Source organism: Corapipo altera, unplaced genomic scaffold, assembly GCF_003945725.1.
Source record: "Corapipo altera isolate COAL_440 unplaced genomic scaffold, ASM394572v1 61286, whole genome shotgun sequence".
Classification (NCBI taxonomy): Eukaryota; Metazoa; Chordata; class Aves; order Passeriformes; family Pipridae; genus Corapipo; species Corapipo altera.
The window spans coordinates 486,759-511,723 of record NW_020884907.1 but is presented as its reverse complement, the minus strand read 5'-3'; the positions used below and the strand labels follow the sequence as shown (position 1 = coordinate 511,723).

The 24,965-nt window shown below is 36.3% G+C and overlaps 1 protein-coding gene across 5 annotated transcripts in view; it reads right to left on the bottom strand.

Moving 5' to 3' along the window:
- Positions 1 to 15,410: 15,410 nt before the first annotated feature.
- Positions 15,411 to 24,965, bottom strand: part of AP3S1 (adaptor related protein complex 3 subunit sigma 1) — a 31,061-nt gene continuing 21,506 nt past the window's right edge. For 4 of the 5 annotated variants that reach the window (XM_027652514.1, XM_027652515.1, XM_027652517.1 and 1 more), the window contains one exon: positions 15,411 to 16,707. In XM_027652514.1, the coding sequence (XP_027508315.1) occupies positions 16,579 to 16,707 (129 nt within the window). In that variant the 3' untranslated portion in view covers positions 15,411 to 16,578. Of the gene's footprint in view, positions 16,708 to 22,902; positions 22,945 to 24,965 lie in introns of all 5 variants that reach the window. The other variant, XM_027652516.1, reaches the window with a different exon arrangement.

Below are 24,965 nucleotides of genomic sequence, written 5' to 3'. Positions count from 1 at the left end.
AGACCCTTTAGCACAATCAGTCAGCACAGAATCTCAGACTTGTGAGCAATCTGAAAGTCCATCATGCACAAATGACAAAACCTAGGTGTAGACTTTATAAAGGAGTAATGTCATGTTATGGTAAAATCTATCTGTTCTGAAGAGCATTTTATGACACAGACAGAGGCAGCAGCTGCCTCTCTCCAGGCAGGTAAGGCAAGGTAATAATGAGTAGGAACAATAGCTAAAGGCTACTAAAACTACTGAAAAATAACGAGTAGAAGTAATCACTAGAGGCTACTAAAACTACAAACTACTAAAGGCTACTAAAATGGTACAGTGGACATGGATGGTCCATTCATTTTTCAAAGACAAATGAACTTTTTGTATTTGATACAAAAGGGAAGAGAGTAAAACGGGAGGGCTGAGGATTAGGAAAAACAAACAGAATTTTTCACCTGCACAGAGTAGCAGACTTTGCTGTAGTCTTATTCAGAGAGTGAATCAAGTATTTTAGTTGAAATAGATAGATACTTAATTTTCTTCACAATAAATAGATAGATATTTAATTATGCATGATTTTGAACTTCTTTGATGGCAAAGGGCTGTCTGTATAAGTAACTTTGTCATCAAAAATGGTAAGCAACTGAATCAGAAACACATTTTATCTATACCAGCTGTATTAGCAATTATTAAGTTATTTTGTGAGCTGTAAGAAAAGCATAATTTTTAATCTTTTGAGTTAGTTATTTTTATGTTTACATTATATGAGCTTACTTCTACTGAATAGTTTATACTCTTGGATCCAGTTAAAATAGCCACTTTTCAAAGCATAGAGTCTTGTTTCTTGAAATTTTAATATAATTACCTTAGTCACATGAATAGAGCTCTCCCAATATGATCAACACGAAAAGACCTCCTGAGAGTAATCAAGTCACAGAACTTATAGTGATGTGGATTATATAAAGCATACAAGTAAAGTTTTAAGTCCTAGCAAGAAACAGCAGAAAGGACTTAAAATGAACCATTGCCTTATATGAGAATCCATAGCGAAAGAAAAATTACAGATAATGGGAGTAAATAAATTCATACAAGAAGTATCAGGATTAGTATTCATGGAAGGGTTAAAATACACTTCTCTTTTTCCTCTGCAGATGAAGATCTCATGATAATAACATATTCAATGTGGTTATGGCATCAGAACTCCCATAAACACAATCTATTAGAATTTTTTAAAAAAATTACTTCAATGTTCATTTATTAAAATACAGTTGTCACGGCTGAGTGAAGCAAACAAATAAAACTTCCCAAACACTAAATACATTTATCCAATGCTAAATAATACTCTTCTGGGAAGTCAGACAGATTTGGTTACTCTATTAAACAGTTCAAAAATTTTGAGAAAAGAGCCTGTAGAGCTCAAATTTTGTTCTTTATATATCATGTAATTAAGACTAAGGAACTAAGAGCAGACACTGAGTCCATTTACCAATGTATAGATGAACCCTCCAGTTCAATGACATGAGGTGGCAGTCTTTTGGCTTTTATGCTAAACTTCATACCTATTGAATTGCCATTGAAAAACTCTACTAGATTAATATTTTTTTTAATTTATTTGAGTTTCTATACCACAATCATTACATGCCATCTAGATGTTTCAAACAGCTAATGTTATATTTGTCAGTGCTAAATGGCAGATATTGCTACTAGTATTATCAGTATATCTGTCCTTGGAAGAAAGCTTTTTCAGTTTCTCCTTCTCACTTTTGAATAAGTTGATCCATTTCAGCCTGCACGACAAAACCAGACATCTCAAAGATATTTAAATATCCACATGTTATGTATCTACAGAGAGAGAAAACAGAATCCAGTATTCTTGCTGAGAGAACTGCTATACCCTACCCCCTCTGGCATGGGGTGGCAGGCCATCCATCCCATGTGCTTTGACTGGCCCCTTGGCATGTGGCACTGCCTGGCTCACTAGCTCATTCCAAACTGTAGCTCGTATTTCTCCCCTTACCTCAGACACAGGGGATGGAAAAAGAGCCAAGAATATAGAGGCGAGTGCTGAACTGGAAACGCTGTGAGCACAGGAAGATCTCGAGTTACTGAGATGCATATCTCATGGGATAGTGGAAGGGAATTATTCCAGGGAGTGGTGTTGGATAGCAAAGTGCACAGATTTGAAGGAAATCAGGCTTCACTAGTTCTGCTGCTCATGGAATAACTTGTCTTTCCTACTGTTTTACTTGTCATGTTTCAGCAAGCGTAAGGAACGTCACTACTCTAATAGCATTTTCAAAACTGGTAAAATATTTAGGAACTGCATTCTAATATAGGTTGTCTTCTTCTATAGATTGAATTGTCCTAAGATACTGCTGCTCAAAAGTGATGCTTTGCTAAATGCTGGGATAAGAATGGGTGATCATTCCAATTCCAGGAGGCAACACACATGTCCAGCTGCGTGGGAAGTAGGAGGCAAACACATTTACAAATCCCAAATAAGGAAGGCTTCAGCTGAGAAAAATGTCCCTGTTGCAGCATGTAAGTGCCTCCCCACTCCTAAAAAACCCCAAAGAGATAATTTCTCCCTTTTGCAGTCATTCATTTACTTCTATTTAACAGGAAAACTGAGATTATTGTGCACCTGTCTCCATCCCTCTTGCAACTAGAATAAATTGTTTTAGATTTATTCATGTTAATTTAGGACTAGAAATACTACTACACCTTTACCCTGCTCAAAATCCAATGTACTCACATGACACTCCGACCAACCTACGTTTTGTTTGCCTTCACAACTGTCAGTCAGCTTGGCAAGGGAACAAACCCCAAGTCAGGATGCTTAGGGAACCCTGAAAAGCACCAGGTAGTAGCTGCCTCAGGGTATGCAGCACCTTTAAGAATCACTTGTTTTGGTGTCCTGGATGTTGGCATCTTGCCAGTGAGTGGTTAACAAGGGTATACTCAGCCATGTGATATGCTCAGGAAAACGCATTCACCCAGGCATTGGTTGCTGGGCTTTTTTTTAACACTTAATCCTTGTTTCTTTCCTCAGCATTCTCTAGTGATTATCTTCCCATGCATTATCTTGCTTTGGTGGATAGACTTTCAGAAGCCTGGCTCTCTAAATTCACTGGAGAAACTGGGCCATGAAATCCAGGTGGCAGAAAGGCACTCCAAACCTCTCTCCTTGTTTTAAATCATGTTTGACATTTTGTTTTTTCTGAACTCTGGAAACCAATCAAAGTAAGTAGGTGGATGGAGCGCTGCAGTTCCTTACATTAAGGCAGAGCCTATCATTAGTTCATTTACCTACAGCTGGGCAGATTACAGACAGGGGTTTTTCTTTGTGAAGGAAAGAATTTCAATTTATTTTGCTTCTCTGAGACCTTTACTGTTTGGAAACAAACTGCTCCTAGAAAAAATATCACCAAAAGCAGAAGTCCAAAGCTATTTAATGAACCTTTGCTTATGACAACAGTAGTTAGGAGTTCAAATGGCTTTTAAATATGGTCTTATGGACCTTCTTGTCTTTGCACACACAGCCATATTTTGAACCACTTAGGAATGTTATGATTTGTGGTTTGATATGGTCTGTGGTTTCAAAATGATGCTGAACTTGTCATTGAGGTTACCCTGGAGAGACAGACAGATATGTTTAGATCATTCTTCGCCAGTCTTTGATAATCTTGGCACTTTTTAGAGGAGTTTGTGCAAACTGTAACATCTAAAAGGCTTCCAGAATCACAGAGGTCTCAGAAGAATACTAAAGAGTAAAAAAATGCATGGAACAACACTGGTAAATTTGATCATGGGATTCAGCACCTCATCTTACTTTTGAGACCCTTCATGAAACTTGCATAACCCCTTACTCGGTCAAAAAATTACTCAGTTAAATAAAGCTTCACAGCAAGATCTAGCTTTTACTTTCCATTGTTCCTTTCACAGTCCTATCCACTGAGGTGCAAGAATGTCAAGGAAGCTGGTTTTTGCTCAGCCTTAGAAACATAATTTGCAGGTTTATTGGTTTCTTTCCCAACGTGCGGCTATACAGACTTATGGCTTCCACTGATTCTAAGTGGAGCCCCAAATGGGAAAAGTTCAGCTCTATATTTTGTTAAAACTAGAGTGATTTTTTTGAAACACACATTCTCTCCGTCATTTCCTGGTACCAAAGACTAAGGAATAAAAACCTCAGATTGTATAAAGTGGCAAAATCAATAGTCTGGCTTGTAACCTCTTCCTACAACCCTCATAACTTAAATTAAGTTGAAGGGATATGAAGAATAATATAAAGAAATGTTTTAGATAAACAAATAATGGTAACTATAAATACAGGCACCTTTCTCTCTGTATAATATTAACTGCCACCTGAAATAAAGAATCTTCTCTACCTTTTGAAAATATTACATTTTTGCTATTGCATTATAAAGAAAATAAAAATGTTCCATTTCTATTAGTTTGAGATGTTAAATACAGAAAAAAAATCATCTTCTATAGAGGTTTTAATACAAGTTAGATGAATGTGTCGGATGTTGCATGTTTTCAAACAGAGAAAAACCATGCAAATTAAGTAAAGGTCAAATTTCTTGTGGTTGAACCCATGAAGTAAACACAGAACATATTTTGTTTGTTTGGATCTTGGGGGAACAAACTGTTTTTATGGTGGAGTAGTTATATTACACTAAAGTAAGCACTGTAATGTATTGCATTTCAAAATCACATATTTATAAAATAGGGAATGTACTGACAACCAACACAATCAGTCTCAATCACAATCACAAAAACTGGAAAAAAATTTGAAGAGTGAAAACTCGAAAAAAATGCACCTTTATTTTCTAAATACTAACATACAAGGAAATAATACATAACAAGGAAAAACCTTCACTGTGGGCTGATGTGAATCATTAGGATCTAATAGTGAAAAATTGTTTATCATACATGACTTTCTTACATAAGTCTGATTCAGACTGTTCATTCAAAATGGCTACATTTGAAACATCTTGTCTTGCTAAACCCCAGTAACCTCCTCATGATCCAGGTCTTAATGATGCCGTATTTTACCTTAACTCCTGCATTTGTGTTTCACTAGGAAAATGTATGATAAAAATAAATGTTGTAAGTCATCTTTAGTGAATATGACTTGGCAGGTATTGTCTAAGTTTTGCTAGTAAAATTAAGGAAGATAGTATCAAGACAACTGCAGTTCAGAAGTGTTTAAGAGGAGTGCCTGCAAACTTTTCCAACTTTGAAAACTGTTCCTGTTCCATTCAAGGAGAAATACAAGATTTTTCAAGAGTTCCTGCAAAGAAACAGGGAGTGAGAAGTTCAGAGTAGAGAATAACATTTTGTTATTGGAACTACTGCTTGAGTGCAGGACATCACCTGTCCATGCACCAGTGCTGCTTTGGTAGTTCCTTTGGTTTTAAGCAATAATTGCATGCAGCAAAAACTGTCAGCAAAAATTCCTGTCAACTCTGATTCACTCATTAACAGCTTTGGTCACAACTAAGCACCATTTTACAAAACTCTTATTTTATAAAACTCTTATTTTGCAAAATTCATAATCTGTTGAATCGACACTGCTCTCTCCAGATAAACAAACTGCTCTGTATTGATTTACAAGTGGTTACATTTGGGAATTACTACGTGGTAGGTCATTGTGACATTTCTAAGTAAACAATGATGTTGAGCATGAAAATACTAGCCTCTGATTGTAATCCACTGAAACATGAGATGGACCTTAATATTCCTAAAGGAGGAGCAATTTAAGCTGATTAGTTTTAGGGATACAAATAAACACAGTGTGTTTCTAATTACATCAGTGAGTCACAATAGAGTTCGGGTTAATAAGATAGTTTTGTGCGCCTGAAGTTCTACAACCTCTTCAAAAAACAGTTGCTTGTCGTTCTTCCTTTCCCCAAGCACAGTTGATCACAGACCAGCATTCGCTGATCAGCACAGTTGGGATAGTTCAGGTCACAATCCTGAATGTCTCTTACATGAGGACATTTATACTGTCACTGCAAAGCACTACCCAGGGAAGTAATGCAGTCCTTGCTGGATGTGCCAAGGGGTATGACTGCTTGACCGTGGCAGAGCTTAACAAGTATACTACTAAATAAGTAGATCTGAAAACATCCCACCTGCTCAGATCACCTTAAACTCAAAAACATTTAAAAATTTTTCAAGGCTGTTGTCATAATGAAAAGGACACACAAGAGAACAAATTTAAATAAAAAACAAACTTAAAAACATAAACCCGAGGGATTTAAGTATAATGGTCTTTGCTACCTCTTATGGGTGGATTTTTTGCATGCTATTACTTCTTCATTAGGGGTAAATGAATTTTCAGACTAGAAATGCATTTTAGACAGCGAGAACTCTAACTTTCTGAGTGCTTTACTTTTGTAAGATTCTGCTCAGTAAAAAATACAGGAAAGAGAAGAGAGGTTACTTAAATTAGAAGTTTTGTGTGGGTACCTTTTTTTTTTTTTTACGGGCATGAGGAGGGGTTGTTGCTTTAAGCTGCACAGAAATCATGACAAATTAATTATGACAGTTGGGATTATTCCTCGGTCACCAAGCAATGGTACTCTATGTTTACACTGCAGAGGTGCCTTGATGAAACTGCCATGTAAGGCTATAATTTATTCATCTTGGACAAAGTACTTTTTCATAGTTATAAAAAGAGTTTAGAGAAGTAGTAGAAAAAGTAATTACTGTACTTCTATCTATCTATCAATCGCTCGATCTCCCTCTTAAATCCATTCCTGCACACTTAGAGACAATTGAGAAATGCCACAAGTTAATGAATTTCCAGTATATATCAGAACCCATTTTCCTCCATAAGCATCAGCAATAACTCCTAGAGCCCTTCTTTGATTCACATTCCTCTCTCTGCTAGTCCCTCCACCCAAGAAGTTCCATAACCAGAAAGGCACATGCAATACCATTTAACTGTAAGTTTATACTAAATCAATGCACAAATAAAAACAACACAATTTTTACACATTCACTCCAAGGCTAAGAAGCTTTATAGCTCCCATTTGGATATGTATACTTTGGCAAATACGCTAGCATAACTCATGCAAATTCTTTAACATGAATAAAAGTGATTTTATTCTGTGGCAATTACTGTGTTCACAAAACAGAATAAATGTGTGTTTGGTATTAAGATTTCATTTATGGTGGAAAAGTCTATCCACCTGGAGAAGACATTTCAGAGCGGTCTGAAAATTTCCCCCATAATTTTCCCCAGGGGCTTGACAGGATCCATATTGTTCATCCAGTCAAATGACTCTGCAGCAAAGTCACAGCCCTTCCTGAATTTCTCATCTGGCAGTCCTCTGACAAACTTCACCTCATGCCACAAAGTCTTACAGTAGCATTTTTATTCCTACCCTCCCATCCTACATTTGTGAGTCATCTGGTTTTTTTCTTCCCTTCCTGTCCTTGTCAAGAAACTCCTCTTTCCAGTTTCTACTCCAATCCTGAAGTTTACTATTTCTTTCATTTGAATCCATTAAACTAATGGATTGTGTCAAAAATAAACTCCTGTCTGATTCCCAGGCAAGGAAGCTCAATGGTTCTCATGTAGAAACACTGGAGTTACGGTTGCCTCTCCAGCTAAAGCTAGATGGGAGCTGCAGCTCCCCACTTGTGCTGTGAGCCAGTGACTCAGAGGGTCTTCCCATGTGTGAACCTGTGGACCCTAGCTGTCCATTGGACCACCTATAAACCAATGTTTCACTTGAACTGCCTCCCCCAAACCCTCATCTGCTAAATCTATAATAACAACAATACTGATCATAATGCTGCTGCTGCTGATAGCAACCCTATCTCTACAAAAACCCTGAATGAGGGGATAGATTTTTTTTTTATATACTGAAACTAAGAAGGGGAAAAGAGAACAATTTTGTTAAGGCAAAGGAAATATATGGTGTAATAATTAACTCGGGGACAAAACAAAATCATATTATACTGCATTTGCACTGGGCCCATGCTAAAACTCTGTGTGCTAAACAGATCTTTGTTTGGCCATTAAATGTCACTGAAACTCCCAAACCTTCAGCACAATATTTAAATGTAATATAAAGACTAAATAAGTGAAAAGCCACTAGCATGTCTTCTGGTGATGGACTGTCTCCCTTTTCTTTACTGTTCTCTGTAACTTGAAACATCCTGCATTCAGCCTCCCTGCTGCTGTCTAGACACAGCCCTGCTTTTGCCATCCAGTGTGGGGTGGGTCTGCAGCCAGAAGCCACAGTAGCACATCCTCAGCCCTTGCAGGACTCTCACACACAGTAATGTTGAAGGGCTCACTGGAGACTGCAGTTTCTTTAGCTCTTCTAAAGAAATCAGGTGCTAATGTTCCACCTATCTCCAGCTAATGAAGATACATTCCACAGGACTAGCCTGGGAGGAAGTGAGTGAAGTGCCTCCACTTTGAAAATTCACTTATAATTCTTGTCATCTCCATTAGCAATTACAGCCCTTTCAAATGGTGCAATCTTCCCAGCATATCTGAATTGCTATTTGGAATTTTGTTGATAAAACATGATGAGGAAGAAATGATGAGTGGAAAGAACAAGGAGAGACATTTGGAATTATGGAAGCGTGTCCTCCTAAGAAACAGGTATGACTGCCACAGTGCACATCAAACAGTGAGTGGATGTTATATACCACTACAGTCAAGCTCAGAGAAGAAGATATAACAGAAGAATTGCTAAATACACCTCTGAAGTACGAAACAACTGGTTATTCTCATTTTTGCTTTCTATCAAAAGGCTTTGTGTTGCTTATATTCTTAGAAATCTAAATAATATCTAAAAAATTGAAAAAAAATGGTGCCAAGCAAACTAAATGACTGTGGAATACTATTCATTCTTTTGGTGAGCAGGAGAGAAATTTTCTGAAGAGGAAGTATCACTTTGGAATTCCAGATTCCTGGCACTGAAATTAACATACATGCTGAAGGAATCCAACCCTCTGCTCCTTTTAGCCTGTCATTTACTTAATAGGTAGTACTGCTAGAATGGGGCTAGGAGAAAGGGGAGACTAGGGAACTCATCTGTTACCATCACACACCTTGAATATTCACTCCACCAGCAGCCCTATTACTGTTTTGCATAAGAAAGTGCACAAACATAGTGTAAATACTTTCTTATGTTCACAAACACTACTATGTATATACACACTACATAGCACTTACTAAGAAAGAGCAAGTCTTCTCTTTTCTCAGATTCAAATCCATTTGCTTTTTGTCTTTCTTTGATAGTGATTCCTCACGACCCACGCTGCCTTTAGATAAATGTTTGTCGGAAAAGTAAAATTAGACTAACCAGCACTGTCAGAAAAAACACACATATTTTAGCAGTTTAAAACTCACTGCCTTTGACTTTACCCAAAAAAAGATCTGTTTTTGCAATGGCTTGTCTGTTTTCATGTAAATATCAGTTAACTCATTAAATTATTTCTCAATTCTGTCACATTTTTATCCTCAGATTATAAAAATACCTGTTCAGCTGCTCCTGTTACAACTTTCCTTATACTTTGTTTTCCTTACAGCTCTTCTCTTAGGTAGCATCCTTTTTAAGCTGCTCTGCAAACTACCAATTTCTTTTGCCCAAGGCCTCTCCACAATATTTCTCTCCTGGAAAACCTAAGTGAGATTCAGCAGGAAGCCTTTCACTATGCTTAGTTAGGAATGAATTTAAAATAATGACTTCGTGCATGATGCAAAGTCCTATTGAGTTACTATCCTACCACCTTGTCTTCTCTCATCCCACTAACTCTCTTACTATTTTCTTGGGTTTGGTTGGGATAGACTTGATTTTCGTCATGGAAGCACATATGGTGCCATGTTTTAGCAAACAAAACCACATACCCCTGTTTCAGCTACTGCTGAGCAGTGCTGTCACAGCACCAAGCAAGGTCTTTTCTAACATCCCACTTCTCTGACACCATCCCACTTCCAGCAGGCTGGGAGTGACCAAGGGACTGGGAGGGGACACAGCCAGGCCATGTGTTAATTCATATTGTGCTAACCCACAGAGCTCGGATATGAGTATTTTAGTAAACTGCAACCTAACAAACTGAAAATATATATAGTGGCATTAAACTACTTAAACGAGCTGTAACAGATTCCGCAGAACTTAAATTTCCTGAGCCAAGGAGGCTCATTTAATGGGGTAATACTTGCAAGCTTTTTGGAATCTGTTGCACTGATGCCAGGACGGAAAGGACGAGTACTGTTTCTTATCTTGCTTCTGATTTCCTGCGTGACTCTAAATTGTAAAATGCTCTCTCTGTTCTTACCTGCTGATTTTTTCCTGAAGATCATCTCGGTAATAACACCTCTTGCCGAAGAGCTGCAATTCAGGCCTTTTGTGTAGCCTCACACGACCTAGGACAATTGTAACACCTCAAGAGGCTTCCTCAGATTTTCAGTCCTATACTACAAACTCAAGTTATCCATTGGCAAGAGGCTCTTGCACTAACTTTCTTTCTCCTTCCTTTGCCTGCACTATGACTCCAGCATACAGGTCCACATAAGGCCTTGTCTCTAACCAACAGTCACCTGTCCTTGATTTTAAAGGAGCAAGGGAAACCTGAGCCAGGATGCAGATGCCTGTATATACACAGTTGTATATAGCAACATATTCACAGAATCATAGAATGGTTGGGGTTGGAAGGGACCATAAAGATCATCTGTTTCCAACCCTCCTTCCACGGGCAGGGACACCTTTCACTAAACCAGATTGCTCAGAGCTCCATCTAAGCTGGCCTTAAACACTTCCAGGGAGGGGCATCCACAACTTCTCTGGGAAACTTGTTTCAGTGCCTCACCACCCTCACAGCACAGAATTTTTTCCTAATATGTAATCTAAACCTACTGTCTTTCAGTTTGAATCTAAATGTTGCAAGGGCAAGCACATCATGAATGAGTGCTCAATCCTTTGAAGAGGGACAGCAGCCAGGATATGCCCTGCTGGACTTTGCTGGAGGTATCTGTGATGATACCCACCCTGAAAACACACAAAAGAAAGACACATAGACAGCCCTCGCTGTTGAAACAGACTTTGTACAGAGATGCAGGCAGGCAATGACACGAGATGTCAGAGTGTCTCAGGAATAAAAGGAATTATGAGTTTTGTCCTAGGGTGATCCAAACAATTTCGAACATGAATTGAAACAGCACCCATAACTTGGGAATGGGATGGCTGTTTGAATTATGAAAGATCTTTGCTTGTAGGGATTTCTAATATGGGAAAACAGCAAGAAATGGACGTTGTCACTCTGGTGGGAAGGAAGCCATGAGAAAAGTAAGGAGAAGCAGTTCCGTAGGGCAGAAAGAGGAACTCGAACAAAGGATGAAAGGAACTAATGTTGCTAATAGGTAAAAATGTTATAATATTGTAGCTAGCAGCAAGGACACACATGCGGCCTGAATGAACAATTACAGCCAATTGTGAAAAAGGCATAAAAAGCTTACTGAAATAATTAATAAATGTCTTTGGTCTCACCATCACGTGAAGTCCATGTCCCTAATCACCACGTTTGCTATTCTGACACATATCAGCAAAGCAAACGCCTTTACAATAATAAAGGCTATTTCAAGTTTTGCTTCTCTCTTTTGCAGATGGCTTGGTCAAACTTGTTTGGGTGAGACTTTAGTGGAGACGCAGGTGCCACGTACCATGGCTACACCAATGGCAGAAGTTTTTTAGGTGCACACACAGACTACTGATCATGCAGATACACTACCAAACACCTGGGTTATGCAGTTAACCTTGCAATCATCTGAAGCTGTGAAATTCAACTTGCGTCCCACAGCAACTCTCCTGGTTGAGTGCTGAAAATGCTCAGAGAAGAGGCCTGTGGATTGATCTGTGAAATCTAACAGAAAACAGTGAGACCACAGACTTGTCCATCAAGCAGCTCATCACAATCATCATTACTGGCCTGTTCTTATATCCAGCTCTGGTAAAATGCTTATAGTCCTGTTCAGAAAGAATCTGGAGAGGAATTTGCTCCACTCTTTCTGCAGTCCTGGCTGGCTGGACAGCAGAGCCAGCTCAGAACAGGACATGAAAGGCCTGGTGTGCTGCTCAGTTTCAGAAGATCAAAACTGGGCAGGAAACCAGTGGAATATGTTCTCAAGTGTGCCTGTCAATCTGCCTCATGGGATCGATGCCAGATCAACTCAAATGTCCCCAGACTCCAGTCACAGACATAAAAAGAGAGGTCGTCTCAATCTCCAGTTCCTCCCAAGTCAGACCACACTCCTACTGTGTCACAGGGCCAAAACCTCTACAGACAAGAAATTTGGCTGCTAAATTGACATTGCAGTGAGACTATCTTTGTGTTTTCACCCACAGGTTGGAAGCAAAATCATTACCACAGTATTTTGAGGTAATCACTGAACACCAAAAACCTCAGGGACAGATCATTTCCCTTAATGGAGAAAGGAAGAGAGATTTATGATTTGTTATGATAATCATAACCGTAAATAACAAAGGATTATTTTTTGTGAAATTACTTGTTCACCTTTAGTCAAGTTTTGGCAGTACTTGGCTGCTTTTCTTCCTCCTAGTAAAAACTATGAATACTCTCTGCAGAAGTTGAGAAGTATATTTTCTGCAAGACTTAGGCTCTGTTTAATAGCTACAAACAGATAATTATCTGATGTTAATTGACATTTTAATTTCCAGTTCCTTCAGTATGCCCTACTAGCCAAGTTCCCATTCAGCTATTAGAGGCCTAAGTAAAACTCAGGACTAATTTTAGCAGTTATTGGAATGTGCTACTAGAAAGAAAAGGTCAAATGTGTACTCACAGGAAAGCAGCACCAATTCCTGTCAAGCAGAATGAATCACAGCAGCAACATCTGTTTAAGAGGGAGAATTTTGTATACACTTGCAATGTAAAATATTCCCTTTTCCCAAAATATATTCAAAACAGTGGTTCACTATTCAGGGAGGAGAGGAGACACAGCACCTGTACTGTCTGTGCTGCTGATATCACAGACAGCATTCCCTGCCAACATGAAACACTTACCTTTTAACAAAAAAAGAGTCAAAAGATTTTTTCAGCAGTACTTACTGCCCCTGCCCCAGTAGGAAAACTAGCTGTTCTGTTTCAAGCCTATGGAGGCAGATGATAACGCCTACTCACCCTACTGAAATTTTATCCTTTCTGCTGTTTCTATTTTTTTAGAAAAATCCATCTTGCAGTTCTAAGAGATGCCTAGAGTTAGGAAAAAATGGCTTTCAGTGATTCATTTACACATGCTGGTACCCTGATAACCACCATTTAAAAGGCAGGCCCTACGGAGGTGGAGTATTGCAAATTAGTTGCTTGTCTTCTGCAGCTGAAATATGACCCAAGATGACCTTTTCTCCTTTTAAACGACATCCAGTGCAAATGACTGATGTTATATATATCTACATACATATATATACACACACAAATACGTATATGCTAAGCATGTTTTTTTTCTTTTATAAAAGCACTAAAACTGTCTAAATTTATAATCAAGAGCTTAATTATTTAGAGCCCACAGCATATTTCCATTTTAAAATCTAAGCGGTAGATAAGAGGAAACTGATGAAATAGGAGAAAGAATTCAAAAGGCACATCATTCTCATGAAGGTGAAGAACAAAAGCAGATCAGCATTGTGGCAAGCCTATATATATTTGAATATAACACAAGACAAGCCCTAAAAGTTAAAGAGAAAGGATACCATTTTCATAATTTTTATCAATCAAGTATCTCACCTTCCTCTGTTAGGCTTTACTTCAAGGCCCAGCAGTGTCAAATGACATGGTAAGAGGACAGTATCTCCCCTGTCAGACTAAAGACACTCTCCCGGCACAGGTTCAGATACACTCAGGAAGCCCAAATTGTCATATTATCTCTGTTTACCTCAGGAAAAAGTGCTTTTTACCTAAGGAAAAGAGGCTCTCACCTCTTCTGAGGGTGAGAGAGAATTTCACTTTGAAAGGAGTGCTATTTTACTGTGAAAAATCTGATAAAGCATTTCTTCCCATGCAAGGATTTTCTTAGTAAGGAAGCAACAGCTGTAAGCTACAGCCTCACAATTAAATACTTGCTGGTTTGTCACAAACAGAGAAGCTCCTTGAAAAGCTCTGTGTCGATGGAAGGGCTGTCCAGAGAAGAATCTTTTCTGGTAGAAGACATGTCAGGTTGGAGAAAAGTAGCACAGACAACAGTAACAAAACCCACAAAATTAAAACAAAAGAGTTTAAAGTGGTCATGTAATTGTTAAAAGCAAAGACCCAGTTCTCTAAAATGAATGACAGCCTGGCCATTGACAGATGAGAAGTGAGAAATTAACCTGAAACACGCTTCATGTCAAGATGCAGACATATTTTCTTTAAGACTTTGGATGTTTGATTCAAATAAAACCAGAAAATATTTCTCTACAAGGAATGTAAAATGTCTTAACTACATAAGCTTACAAATTTGAAAATGAACCAGAGGGAAAAAAGTGAGACAAAAAAATTGAGGACTTCGAAGACTTTCCAAAATTGTGAGGTCCTTTCACGAATATCCCAAAGAACATTCTGTAGGTCAGAGCACCAAATGTTTCAAAATTTCCTATTTATCCTTTGGCAGTAGAACTAACTAAATCCTCACACAGGGAACAATGTGGAAAATTTTCAACATCTTTACTTTGAATGTCACATGGTCCATGCATTAATAAGAAAAACAAAAGTTGGCAAAAGCAGGTGAAATTATAAGTTCCAGATTTGTACTAGGTAAGCTGTCTAACTTGGGAATAGCAAAGAATAGCTCATAGGTGAAAAAAAAAAGCCTGTGTGTTTAATTCTCTTAATTTCTTCAGCAGAAATGATAAAGAGGCAGTTTACTAATTATACGCCACCTGAATTGTCTGAAGCTTCAAACTAAGAAAGCTGACACAGAAGAATAAATATTCATTTCAAGAGGTATGGAAAGAGCAACTCTGTTTTCAAAAACATTTTAAAAACAGTATATGTTACTTGACGCATTCTAAATGCAATACAAAGAATATATAAGAAGTTGTTGTTCCCCACCACCACCCCTGCCTTAAGAAAAACATTAAAATTCCTTGGACTGTATCATATTTTCTAATTAAAAAATAATTTTTCTTTCTTTTTCTCTGCCAAATGCTCCCAAGGGGCACCAATGTTAGTTACTATGTGATTCACAGTGATGTGATTCAAAGTTTATCTCATGGGCTTTGTCTTAACATTCAACTGAAAAGAACACTTGGTTTACATCAAATCCAAATTTCTGAAGTTATGCAAGACTTCTCAGACTAGTCCTGAAATGTGCAGTCCTTGATACAATACTACTGTATTTTTATATACAGTATTAACAGAATACTTTTTTGAGGAAAAAAAAGGCTTTAGAGGAATTCTTAAATATCCCAATGATACTTTTATTATTATTTTAAACAGACTTGTACATCACACAGAGCTTAAGAGCATGATTATAAAAAACAATCACTATCCCCCTTTATGTTTTTTAAATCACAGAAGAGTTTAAGAGCTGAGTAACTTACACAGAGGTGATAGCACTTAGATTTCTCTGAGGTCTTGACAATACTATGTATCTCATAAATCTAATTCGGGAAGTAGAGAATCACAAAGGTCACCAGGCACAGAAGCCTTAATAAAGTATCCCCATTTATCTTTCCAAAGTGCCTTTCCTTCTCCCATTATTTGACAGACTCACATTTACAGATCTGAGCTGCCCAATCTCTTCAGCCCATTCTGTGCTTCTCATAACACACAGAGCAACCACAGAGGCCCTTTGTCCCAAAACAAAGTAAGACCATCAGGGAAAGTCTATCAGACTGTGTAAGTATCAACATCTATATGTAAACAGAAGTAATTAGATCTTCAGTAAAGGCAGTTTCTTCCTTCAGAATAATAACAAACAGCTTTTGTGAGAAATGTAAAGAGCCAATATGTTCAACACAATACCCCTGTGTAAGCCCTTCAGAGATAAACTACAACATTAATGCCTGCTACAACAGTATTTATATATAGGCAATTGGCTCCATGGAAAGGAAATAGGTGTTTTATTGCAAACAGTAGACTTCAGACAAATAGGTATTTAGAAGTCCAGTTTGTTATGATTTTATTTAAACAAAACATGAGTTTAACGTTTTCATGCAACATTTGCACTTAAATCTTAAATAATCATGACAAACAGAAGTAGTTAAAGAATGCACTAATTATAGACCTTGGTGAATATACAAAAAAACCTCAGTATTATAGGTTATACAAAGTAAAGAACATCTTGAATACTTCCCAAAAATACTGCAGCAGCTGAGACACAGTGATATGCCTTAAAAGGGCATAGGAATGTAATTTAGAAATCACATGAGACCTACCCCTTTCCTTTAATTTTACAAACAAGACAAAAGCAACATTCAACTCCACACACTGATTTTTCAGATTATATCTATGCAGTACCTTGAGTTTTATCCAAATAGTAAAAGTTAGACACGTTTATTAGTAAACAATTATGCGGTAAATCTCTATTACATTTCTTCCTTGGTATTACCTGGAATAGTCATGTTATTTAAAAGTGGGTAGGTTTGGTACTTTTATACTGATGTCACCGATATTAATATTTCTTGGGATCTCTGGCAGATTCATATTCTTTACAGCTGAAACAGCCCGGGCTGGAGCTCCTGCTAAACCAGCCTGTATATAAAGTGAGGAAAAATGCAAGTCAGGAAAGTTGGTAACAAGAAGATTCACTAGCAATATAAGTAGACAACTAACTTTTCAAGTAATTCCATGGTAACACAGTTAGAAAGACTAGATGGTAATTGTGTTTGGAATGAAATGGGTTACTTGGAAATATTAAACCAGAAAGAGAAAACAGTTCACATATTCCTTTTTATATGGTAAAACATGTAATGTCAACTTGATGGAAAAGTATGAAGGGGAGGAATAGGAGGCTTATCAAAGCACAATGTAATGTGCACGTTCTAGAACAGACAATCTTGATGCCGGATGTCCAATGTGCTGTCTGCCTCTTACCTATTCTAAAAGTTCATGTTTCACTGTTGACTAACATTGGTTACAGGTTCAGAATATGTGACCTCAAAGTAACAAGGTGCTGAATGTCAGTCGAATCAATGACTACATATATATATATATACACACACACACACACACACATATATACATATGTAAAAGGTATTTCAAAGTGGCTTAGTCAAAGATGAAAAGGATAAACACCTTGTATTTGTGGGTGATAAAAGTTGTGCCAACAGATCATTTCTACAAACAACTAGAATGATCTGCTGTCCCACAGTATCTAGTTATACACTAAAATATATGCAGCCCTCAGGCATACTTGAACATTACATAACAACCTCATTATGCCTGGTTATGCCAGTTAATGAAACTATTAAATTAAATTAAATAGTACTTATTTCTTATTAAAGCCCTCTACCGTATGTAGTCTCCCTTCATGCAAAGCTAGAGCCTTTCTGTATAAACACAGAAGTTTTACAATATAGAATTATTGACTTCCACTCAATTCTCTTTCAGAAAAAGTCACTGCCAGGTTTACATACTAGCATATCTTATGAAATGCTAACAATTCATAGCTCAGAGGCCTTAAGACATAAAGAAAATTATCCTTCCTTATTGCTTCAGAAGAACACCTCTCCAAAACCTTGTTATTTTAAGGACTACTAGAAAAAGCCTAAATAGTGTTACTGTATTTGATGTGAAAAAAGATAATACTAATTTTAAGTATGGAAATGTTTCCCCTACAAGTTTAGATTCTCTGTGCATTTATAATTAGCTGTGTGCTTTTACTTCAGGCTTGCCATAAAAGTGTAAAAATAATTTTTGTTCTTGCAAGAAAAAAGAACTGTGGAAGATTTTAAAAACCAAGCTCTTATTTGCAGAAAAAACAGCATATTCCAAATTATGTGAATATGTAGAAAGAATTAGCTTTTATTTTGGTATTTTAAAAGCAGGATTAATAATATTCAAAAATAATAAAAACCACTACACAATTTACAGAATTACTACAGTTTTAGAGTGTAGCATCTTGCAGGTCCAGTAAAAAGGAGCAATCCACAAGAAACAAAGCAACATGCTAGAAACTGTTAAAAAAACCAAACTAAACTTGTATAAATGAAAGGTTTTTATTAAAAGTTTGTCAAAAACTAAAGAAACCAGTGCATTTGCAGATAAAATAATTCTGAACAAGAAATACAGTAAAACAAGAAGAAAAACTTAGAGAAGGTTGTGTCATATTTGGTTATGGAAAAGTGTTGGTAGATGGCTACCGCTCAAAGTATAACCTTTTCTGATCCTTGCTTTTCATTGAAATTCATTGGAATTACCTGATAAAATTACTGAGGAGTACACTTGACTTCAATGGTGTCCACCTAGACTACTGCTCAGAAGAAGACAGACATCCCATACACTTCTCATATAACAACTCTACTTTTTAAAGGCTGTGCAAAAAAATATTTTCTCCCTTCTACCGCTCTGAGAAATAAATGTAAGGTCAAGTTGACGTAAGATTTCCACTTAAAATACTACTTACTGTTCTTCTTTTTCCCTTCAAAAACATAACCCATAGTCAAAATAAAACTGATTAAAGTTTCTTATTTTGAACTAAACCTTTTATATCACGTGGAAAGGCTAAAGCATCACAAATCCCTAGATCTTAGTCACAGGAGGATTCCCAGTACCGGGAACAGAGACCAGAAAGCCATGAGTCATCTACTAACAACATCTTCCCTGCCAAACACTCCTCTATGAGACACGCCAAAGTTGCGAAAAGCATGTGGGTGTAGCGGAGAAAGCTCAGGAAACTTATATCTCTAATGTAATCAAATACTCTCACTTTGGCCCTGACAGAATCCAAGTTAGCAGTTCTCAGAAGCCCAGACTAAGTTAAACTAAAAAGGTGCAAAAAAGTATTTTCAAAGCCTCTTTTTCCTTGGTTTCCCTTATCATCATCAAGTCGATCAAGTTGTTCACTTCAGAGACTCTTTCAATTGCAGTATCTTCAAGAAGGGGAAAATCTGGACCTAACAGTAGTAGCATTAAGAAATACAAGTATCCAAAACCTGTATCCCTGAACCTGCAATATCTTATAGGAGCAGTATTAGATATTGCAATTTCTTACTATTTATTAAAAAACAGTGCAGAAGGCATGAAGCTGCTCAACACTGTTCTTTTATATTTGAGAACTTGAAAATACTAACTTCAAATCAAGATGTAACTACCAGTGAAGTTTTATTAGATAAAACAATAAATGCTTTTAATCTTTTAAATTCTATATTCAGTAACTGGAGAAAAGTTATTTAAGCAAAATCAAAAGTGGGGCAATGTAAACTGTTTTCCATTGAGAAGATGAAAATACTACTAAAAAGCAATGAATTATACAATTTGTAACTGAAACAATGGGAAATTGGAAAAATATCATAAGTGATGGACATGGTCCACACAAACAGGCATGGCTGGCAACTCAAAAGAGAGATGCCTTCTGGGTGACTAGGATGGAGATTCTTTACCCTAATTTAATGGAAGTTATTTATTCTTAATAGACAAATAACAGTTTTAGTATAACTGGTCATCATTTTTACCTACCTGCAGCTATCCTCTTTATACAGACTTACAGTCCCTGCCTCCCGCCCCAAAGGCATAGGATACAATGGAGACACAATTGAGAATTATTTAAAATACCACAATTGACATGACCATTGCCCTTCCACCCCCCTATACAGTCACAACTTCCAATAGTCATTTTTCATGAGGGCCATTTTGGAACAGGATCAGCATACATCCCTGCCAAAACTGCTACAAGTGTCAGATTACCTCTTTCTTTGATAGTAAGATTGTCTTTCACTATCATATGCTGGAGTAAAGATTTTCAAACTATTACATTCTCTTCTCTTGTACTTCTCTGTATTAAGTGAGTATGTAGAACAGTGTACATATAATATGCACAGTAGAATGCTATTTAGCACAATTAATACAACCCTGTCAAACACAATACAGTATTTCTAAGAGAGAGTAAACAGTTCATAAAAAATGTCTAATGGATAAAAAGACTGAAAAGTACTTGCACTCCCAAGCTGGATAACTAATACAATTCAAATGCTACTTTATCTGAACTCCTTAGCATTCTTTTTTAGACTGTCTAACAGTGAACTAGTACGCAGTCCTTCCATTTACTTATCATTTCTTGTACACAAAGTGAACCATATTTACTTCCAGCCCTCTGTGCCTTTTAAGAGTTTTCTAGAGGTACCTGATTAAAAGAGCCATCATCGTTAACACTGAACTCAACAAGCTTCAATTGTCTTTCTTAACACATAATTCAGCAGGTAAGTTGGTAAGGTGTAAAGAAAAAAATCTGTTTCACTTGAATAAAATCAAAACATGTAGCAAGCTTTAAACATGCAGTGAATGATGAATTGTCTGTCACAGAGAGCAAATGACTGAAGCAAGTGAAAATGAAACTTCTTAACACATATTAATGAAATTTCAGAAATACAAAACAAATTGCATACAGCTGGTATTACAATAAGCCAATACATCACATTTTTGCTGCAGCTGCTTTGTACTCTCAATTTAATTTGTTAGTGAAGGTTGTGCTTTTATGTTGAAATGCTGCACGTTAAAATGTCAAGTTCCATTACTGCAAAAAACGCTTGTAAACATGTTCATACACTTTTAAAGTGAAAAAGCAATAACATATACGAAAAAAAAATATGTCATTCTATAGACTGAAACAGACATATTTAATAACAGAACTTTTACTATACTGGTCCGGGACTATCAAGTGAGAAATATGAGCTGCCATTAATTTACTTAGTTCATTGTTAATCACTATAGAAATCAATTTTCTTTGTTCTTATCATCATCCTTTCTCATAACGTCCCACAGATAACTTCATATAAAAGTGAACCCAGCAACCTTGGTTTTACTCTTTAAAAAGAAATTCAGGTCATTTGGGAAAAGTGCTGCACATCACAAACACTGTTAATATGCACATACAAATCAAAAAAAATATTCAAACTGTCATCCCAAATAACTCTACACAAAGCTAGCTATCACTAATATATAAGAATACACAGCCTACTGGAAAACAAAATAATGAAGGCTAACACTCTGCACAACAAGCCACCCTTTTCCAGACATTTTGGAGGTACCAGGACCTCTCTGCTGCTGATGCTTCAGAGCAATGCTTCTTTTCAGAACAAGTATGACTTCAAAGCAGCAGGGTTATGAAATCATGAAAGGATGCAATACATAATATAAAGGAATGATCATGTCCCCTGCTTATGAGGTTAAATAAATGAACATAATTAGAGAAAAACCAAAATGAAGTCTGCAAGTATATCAAAATGAGGCCAAACAGATAAGAAGACTTAAGACATACTCTTAGAAATTTTAAGCACTTGAATCACAAAAAGAGTAATGGATGGGAATGATTAATTATTTCTTTGTTTGTTTTTCATTGCCAGACCCAAAAATAAAACCAGAATATGTGTGAGCAAAACATAGAAAAAGAAAACTAGCTTTGCACAAAGAAAAAAAAAAACAAAAAAGAAACCAAACCAAAATCTTCGAATCAAGCTCCCTAGTGTTACCAATGAAATACAGACTATATGTTAGAAGTGTTGATGTAGTAGGCAAAGAAAGATCACGTGCTTGATTTTCTTCATGTGCTGTAGCATACTTCAAAATTATGCTGTAGCATACTACCCAAAACTACTTTTAACTAATGCTTTTACAACTCAGTGCCACTAAATCCAATTACAGAATTATATTTGTTGAATTTTAAAGGTATTTCAGTACTTTATCCTAAAAAGATCACATAAAAAGAGCAAAGCTATTCATAAATTACATAAACTTCATCTGCTTAAGATTCTACCTATTTAAAATACCTGCAGTTTGAATACACATAGACTTAAAATGAGTGGAAATTAATTTTGAAGTACTGCCATTAACACTGACTGACATTCAAACTGTTGAGCTGAACTCAATGGTTCAAACAACAAATGACAAGTGACAATGACCATAAACTGAACTCCAAACATATATTTTCCTCCTTTTTCTGTTCCTTGTTAATATTCACGTTCAGTGACTACAGTTACCAAGGTATCTTGGAGCAAAATCCAGTGATTCAGATTTTAACAACAGCAAATGTACATCTGAAGTTGAGTACATGCTGACGGCCATTCTCATTTTATGTTTGATATACTTAAGGTTGGATAATCAACTTCGGTATGTCTATGTCATCTTTACAAATTGCACTGATAATTTTATTCTCTATGTATAAAACTATTGGGTTTGTGGGTTTTGGGGAGGTAGGGGTTAATGTTTCCTTCATCTGAAGGTTATTCTGAAACTTCTTTTTGCAAGCAGGTAAAAGTTCTTTGTTTTCACTTGGAAATACTAGATGGTTAAGCAAAAGAGTTCACATTATTTATTTTAGATTATCAGTGACAAGACTGTCCCAATGACAAAGCTATGTCATCGTATAATAATTTTGTTATTTGTGTGTTCAATTTTTATTGAGATTAATTTTGTGGGGTTTTTGGTTAATATTCACACAAGTTCATACTCCTTTGTTTCTTAAACAATGATACAAAGAAAAGTTAAATTCTAAAATGCAGGAAGAGAAACAAAATAAAAAATATGATGTCAATGGAAAGCTAGCAAAATACACTATAGCCAATAAAAAGATGAGGGAACTACAAGAAACTAGCACAAAAAGTAGGCTACAAGGACTAATATGGGTATTTTTACACATAATTTTTGAGTCTGGCCTACATAATTTATTGCCTTTGACATCATTTTGCTTTCCCTTTTTGTTAAAAGTACATTTTTTCTAAAAGTCAGCAATACCTTTGTCTACCTGTCCTGTCTGGGAGACTGAAAGATAAAGGTCTGTAAGAGAGAAGAATGGAAAGAGCTAGAAAAGATCAGGAGGTTCGGAAAAAATGAGGCCCAACTTAAAAGTCTAAATCACACGCAGTTGAATACTCCAAATAGAGAAGAGGTAGCCCAGGTTTACCTACAATACTTCCAGAGGCCCTGAATAAAATCCCAATGACCCCTCTCCCGAAAAATTCCCTCCCTTTACACAACAATCCTTTGGTTCTAGAAGGATTGACCAGAAACCCATTCAAAGATAAATACTAAACTGAAAGGCAGGGAAATGCAATTAAGACAACATTTCTCAGGGTAGAAATAGTTTCCTTTGTAGCCCATCCAAGCAATATAAGAGCTGAATCACAAATCAAAGCTAGAGACTCCCTTATAGTGGCTTAAACAATTAATCTCTGTTGAAAGCATTAACAAATTCTTTGAGCTGATAACTTTGTTCAAATATATGTGAATTTATTAAATATATTCAGTCTTCTTCACTAAATTCTAACTGAAAGCCTAATTAGAAATCTAGTGCATAACTAAACAAATACCTAATGTCAAATGGCTAAATTCCGTATATTACTGGAAGCCAGGTGGGTACAATAAAAACTGAAATATTTCTTAAAATGCAACTCAGTTACAACTTTATTAGTTTTATTACTTCAGCTATAAAAGAAAAGGCAAATTACCCTTGAAGTAGCTGCTTTATGAATGCAAGAACTATGATGGAGGTCTAAAAGCCAAAGAGACTAAAGCCACAGTTCTGTAGCACAGGAGGCATTCCTATAAACTACAGACTACATCAATAATTTCTAAATTTTAAAAATAATCCGTTTTTTTAAATTAAAGAAAACTAAGAAGATCCACTAGTTTTGATTTCTTAGTGACCAGCATTCAAAATTTATTAAGTTATTACTGAGTGTGATTTACATGGATTTACTTGTATCTTGAAAATATGTGTTCAGGAAAGACATACTGGAAGATTTACTACCTTGATCAAAAAGACAAAAGGAAAAGAAATAGCAATCAGGAAATTTCTGTGGATACATATGAAACAAATGATTAATGATTTGAAGAAATAGTTACCAGGTATTTTGATGTATCTCAGCATTACAGTAACTGTTAAATTTGAAAAGAAACAGTCACTGAACTAAGAAAAAAAAAAAGTATTTGTTGTGAGCAGCCTGTGAAATGTTCTACTCCATCCTAGTCACCAAGTGTTTAAATTTATCACTGCTACTTCTTTACCTTCTATAATTCATTGCTGAGTGTAAAAGAACAAGTTGCTATTTGCTTTATATACATTCCAAATTGAAGTTTTTATGCTAAAAGTATTTTAAAAGAATGACTTACTGATGAATAATAGTAAATAGCAAAGTATTGCAGCTGGCTGCACTGAACTGATGTGTTTCAGATGACCAGTCAGAGACTCGGCTACAGTTGATTTGGTAACAGAATTCACGTAATTAAGCGCTTTCGGGTAAAACCAATATGTACATAATACATGGTAGGACACAGCTGCTCAGTGAGTTCAGCTTTTGGGAACACTATGCTACTTTTCCAGCAAATAAAAAAAAATGTATTCAGAAGTTATTCAAATATAGTAAAAATTTATGAGGATAACTCCAAATTTGAGAAAAATATTAAAATGAACATTTTGGACATCTTCAAAAAACTACAATGCAGTACTTCCAGATGCATATTGCTACGTACTATATCATATCAATACCTAGCTTTTTCTTGTTTTTCACATATTGTTGTCCTGTTCTTGGATACAATTTGGAAGTTGTGTAAAACAGACAATTAATTGTATGAAAAAAACTTCAGGTGGCACAGTGTGAGACTGCAGAATTAGGAGAACAGTATGCACAGTACCAGAAAAAAAGCTGAAGAATTCATTTCTCTGCTGCATTTCAGTTAAAACTGAAGGAAGTTCTCTGGGTCATCTCCTAAAATGTCACTTAGTTCATATTTATGCCACCTGCAAACTTTCAGTCTACTGACCTGACTTCAACTTTAGAAATAGTCTCCAATTCAAG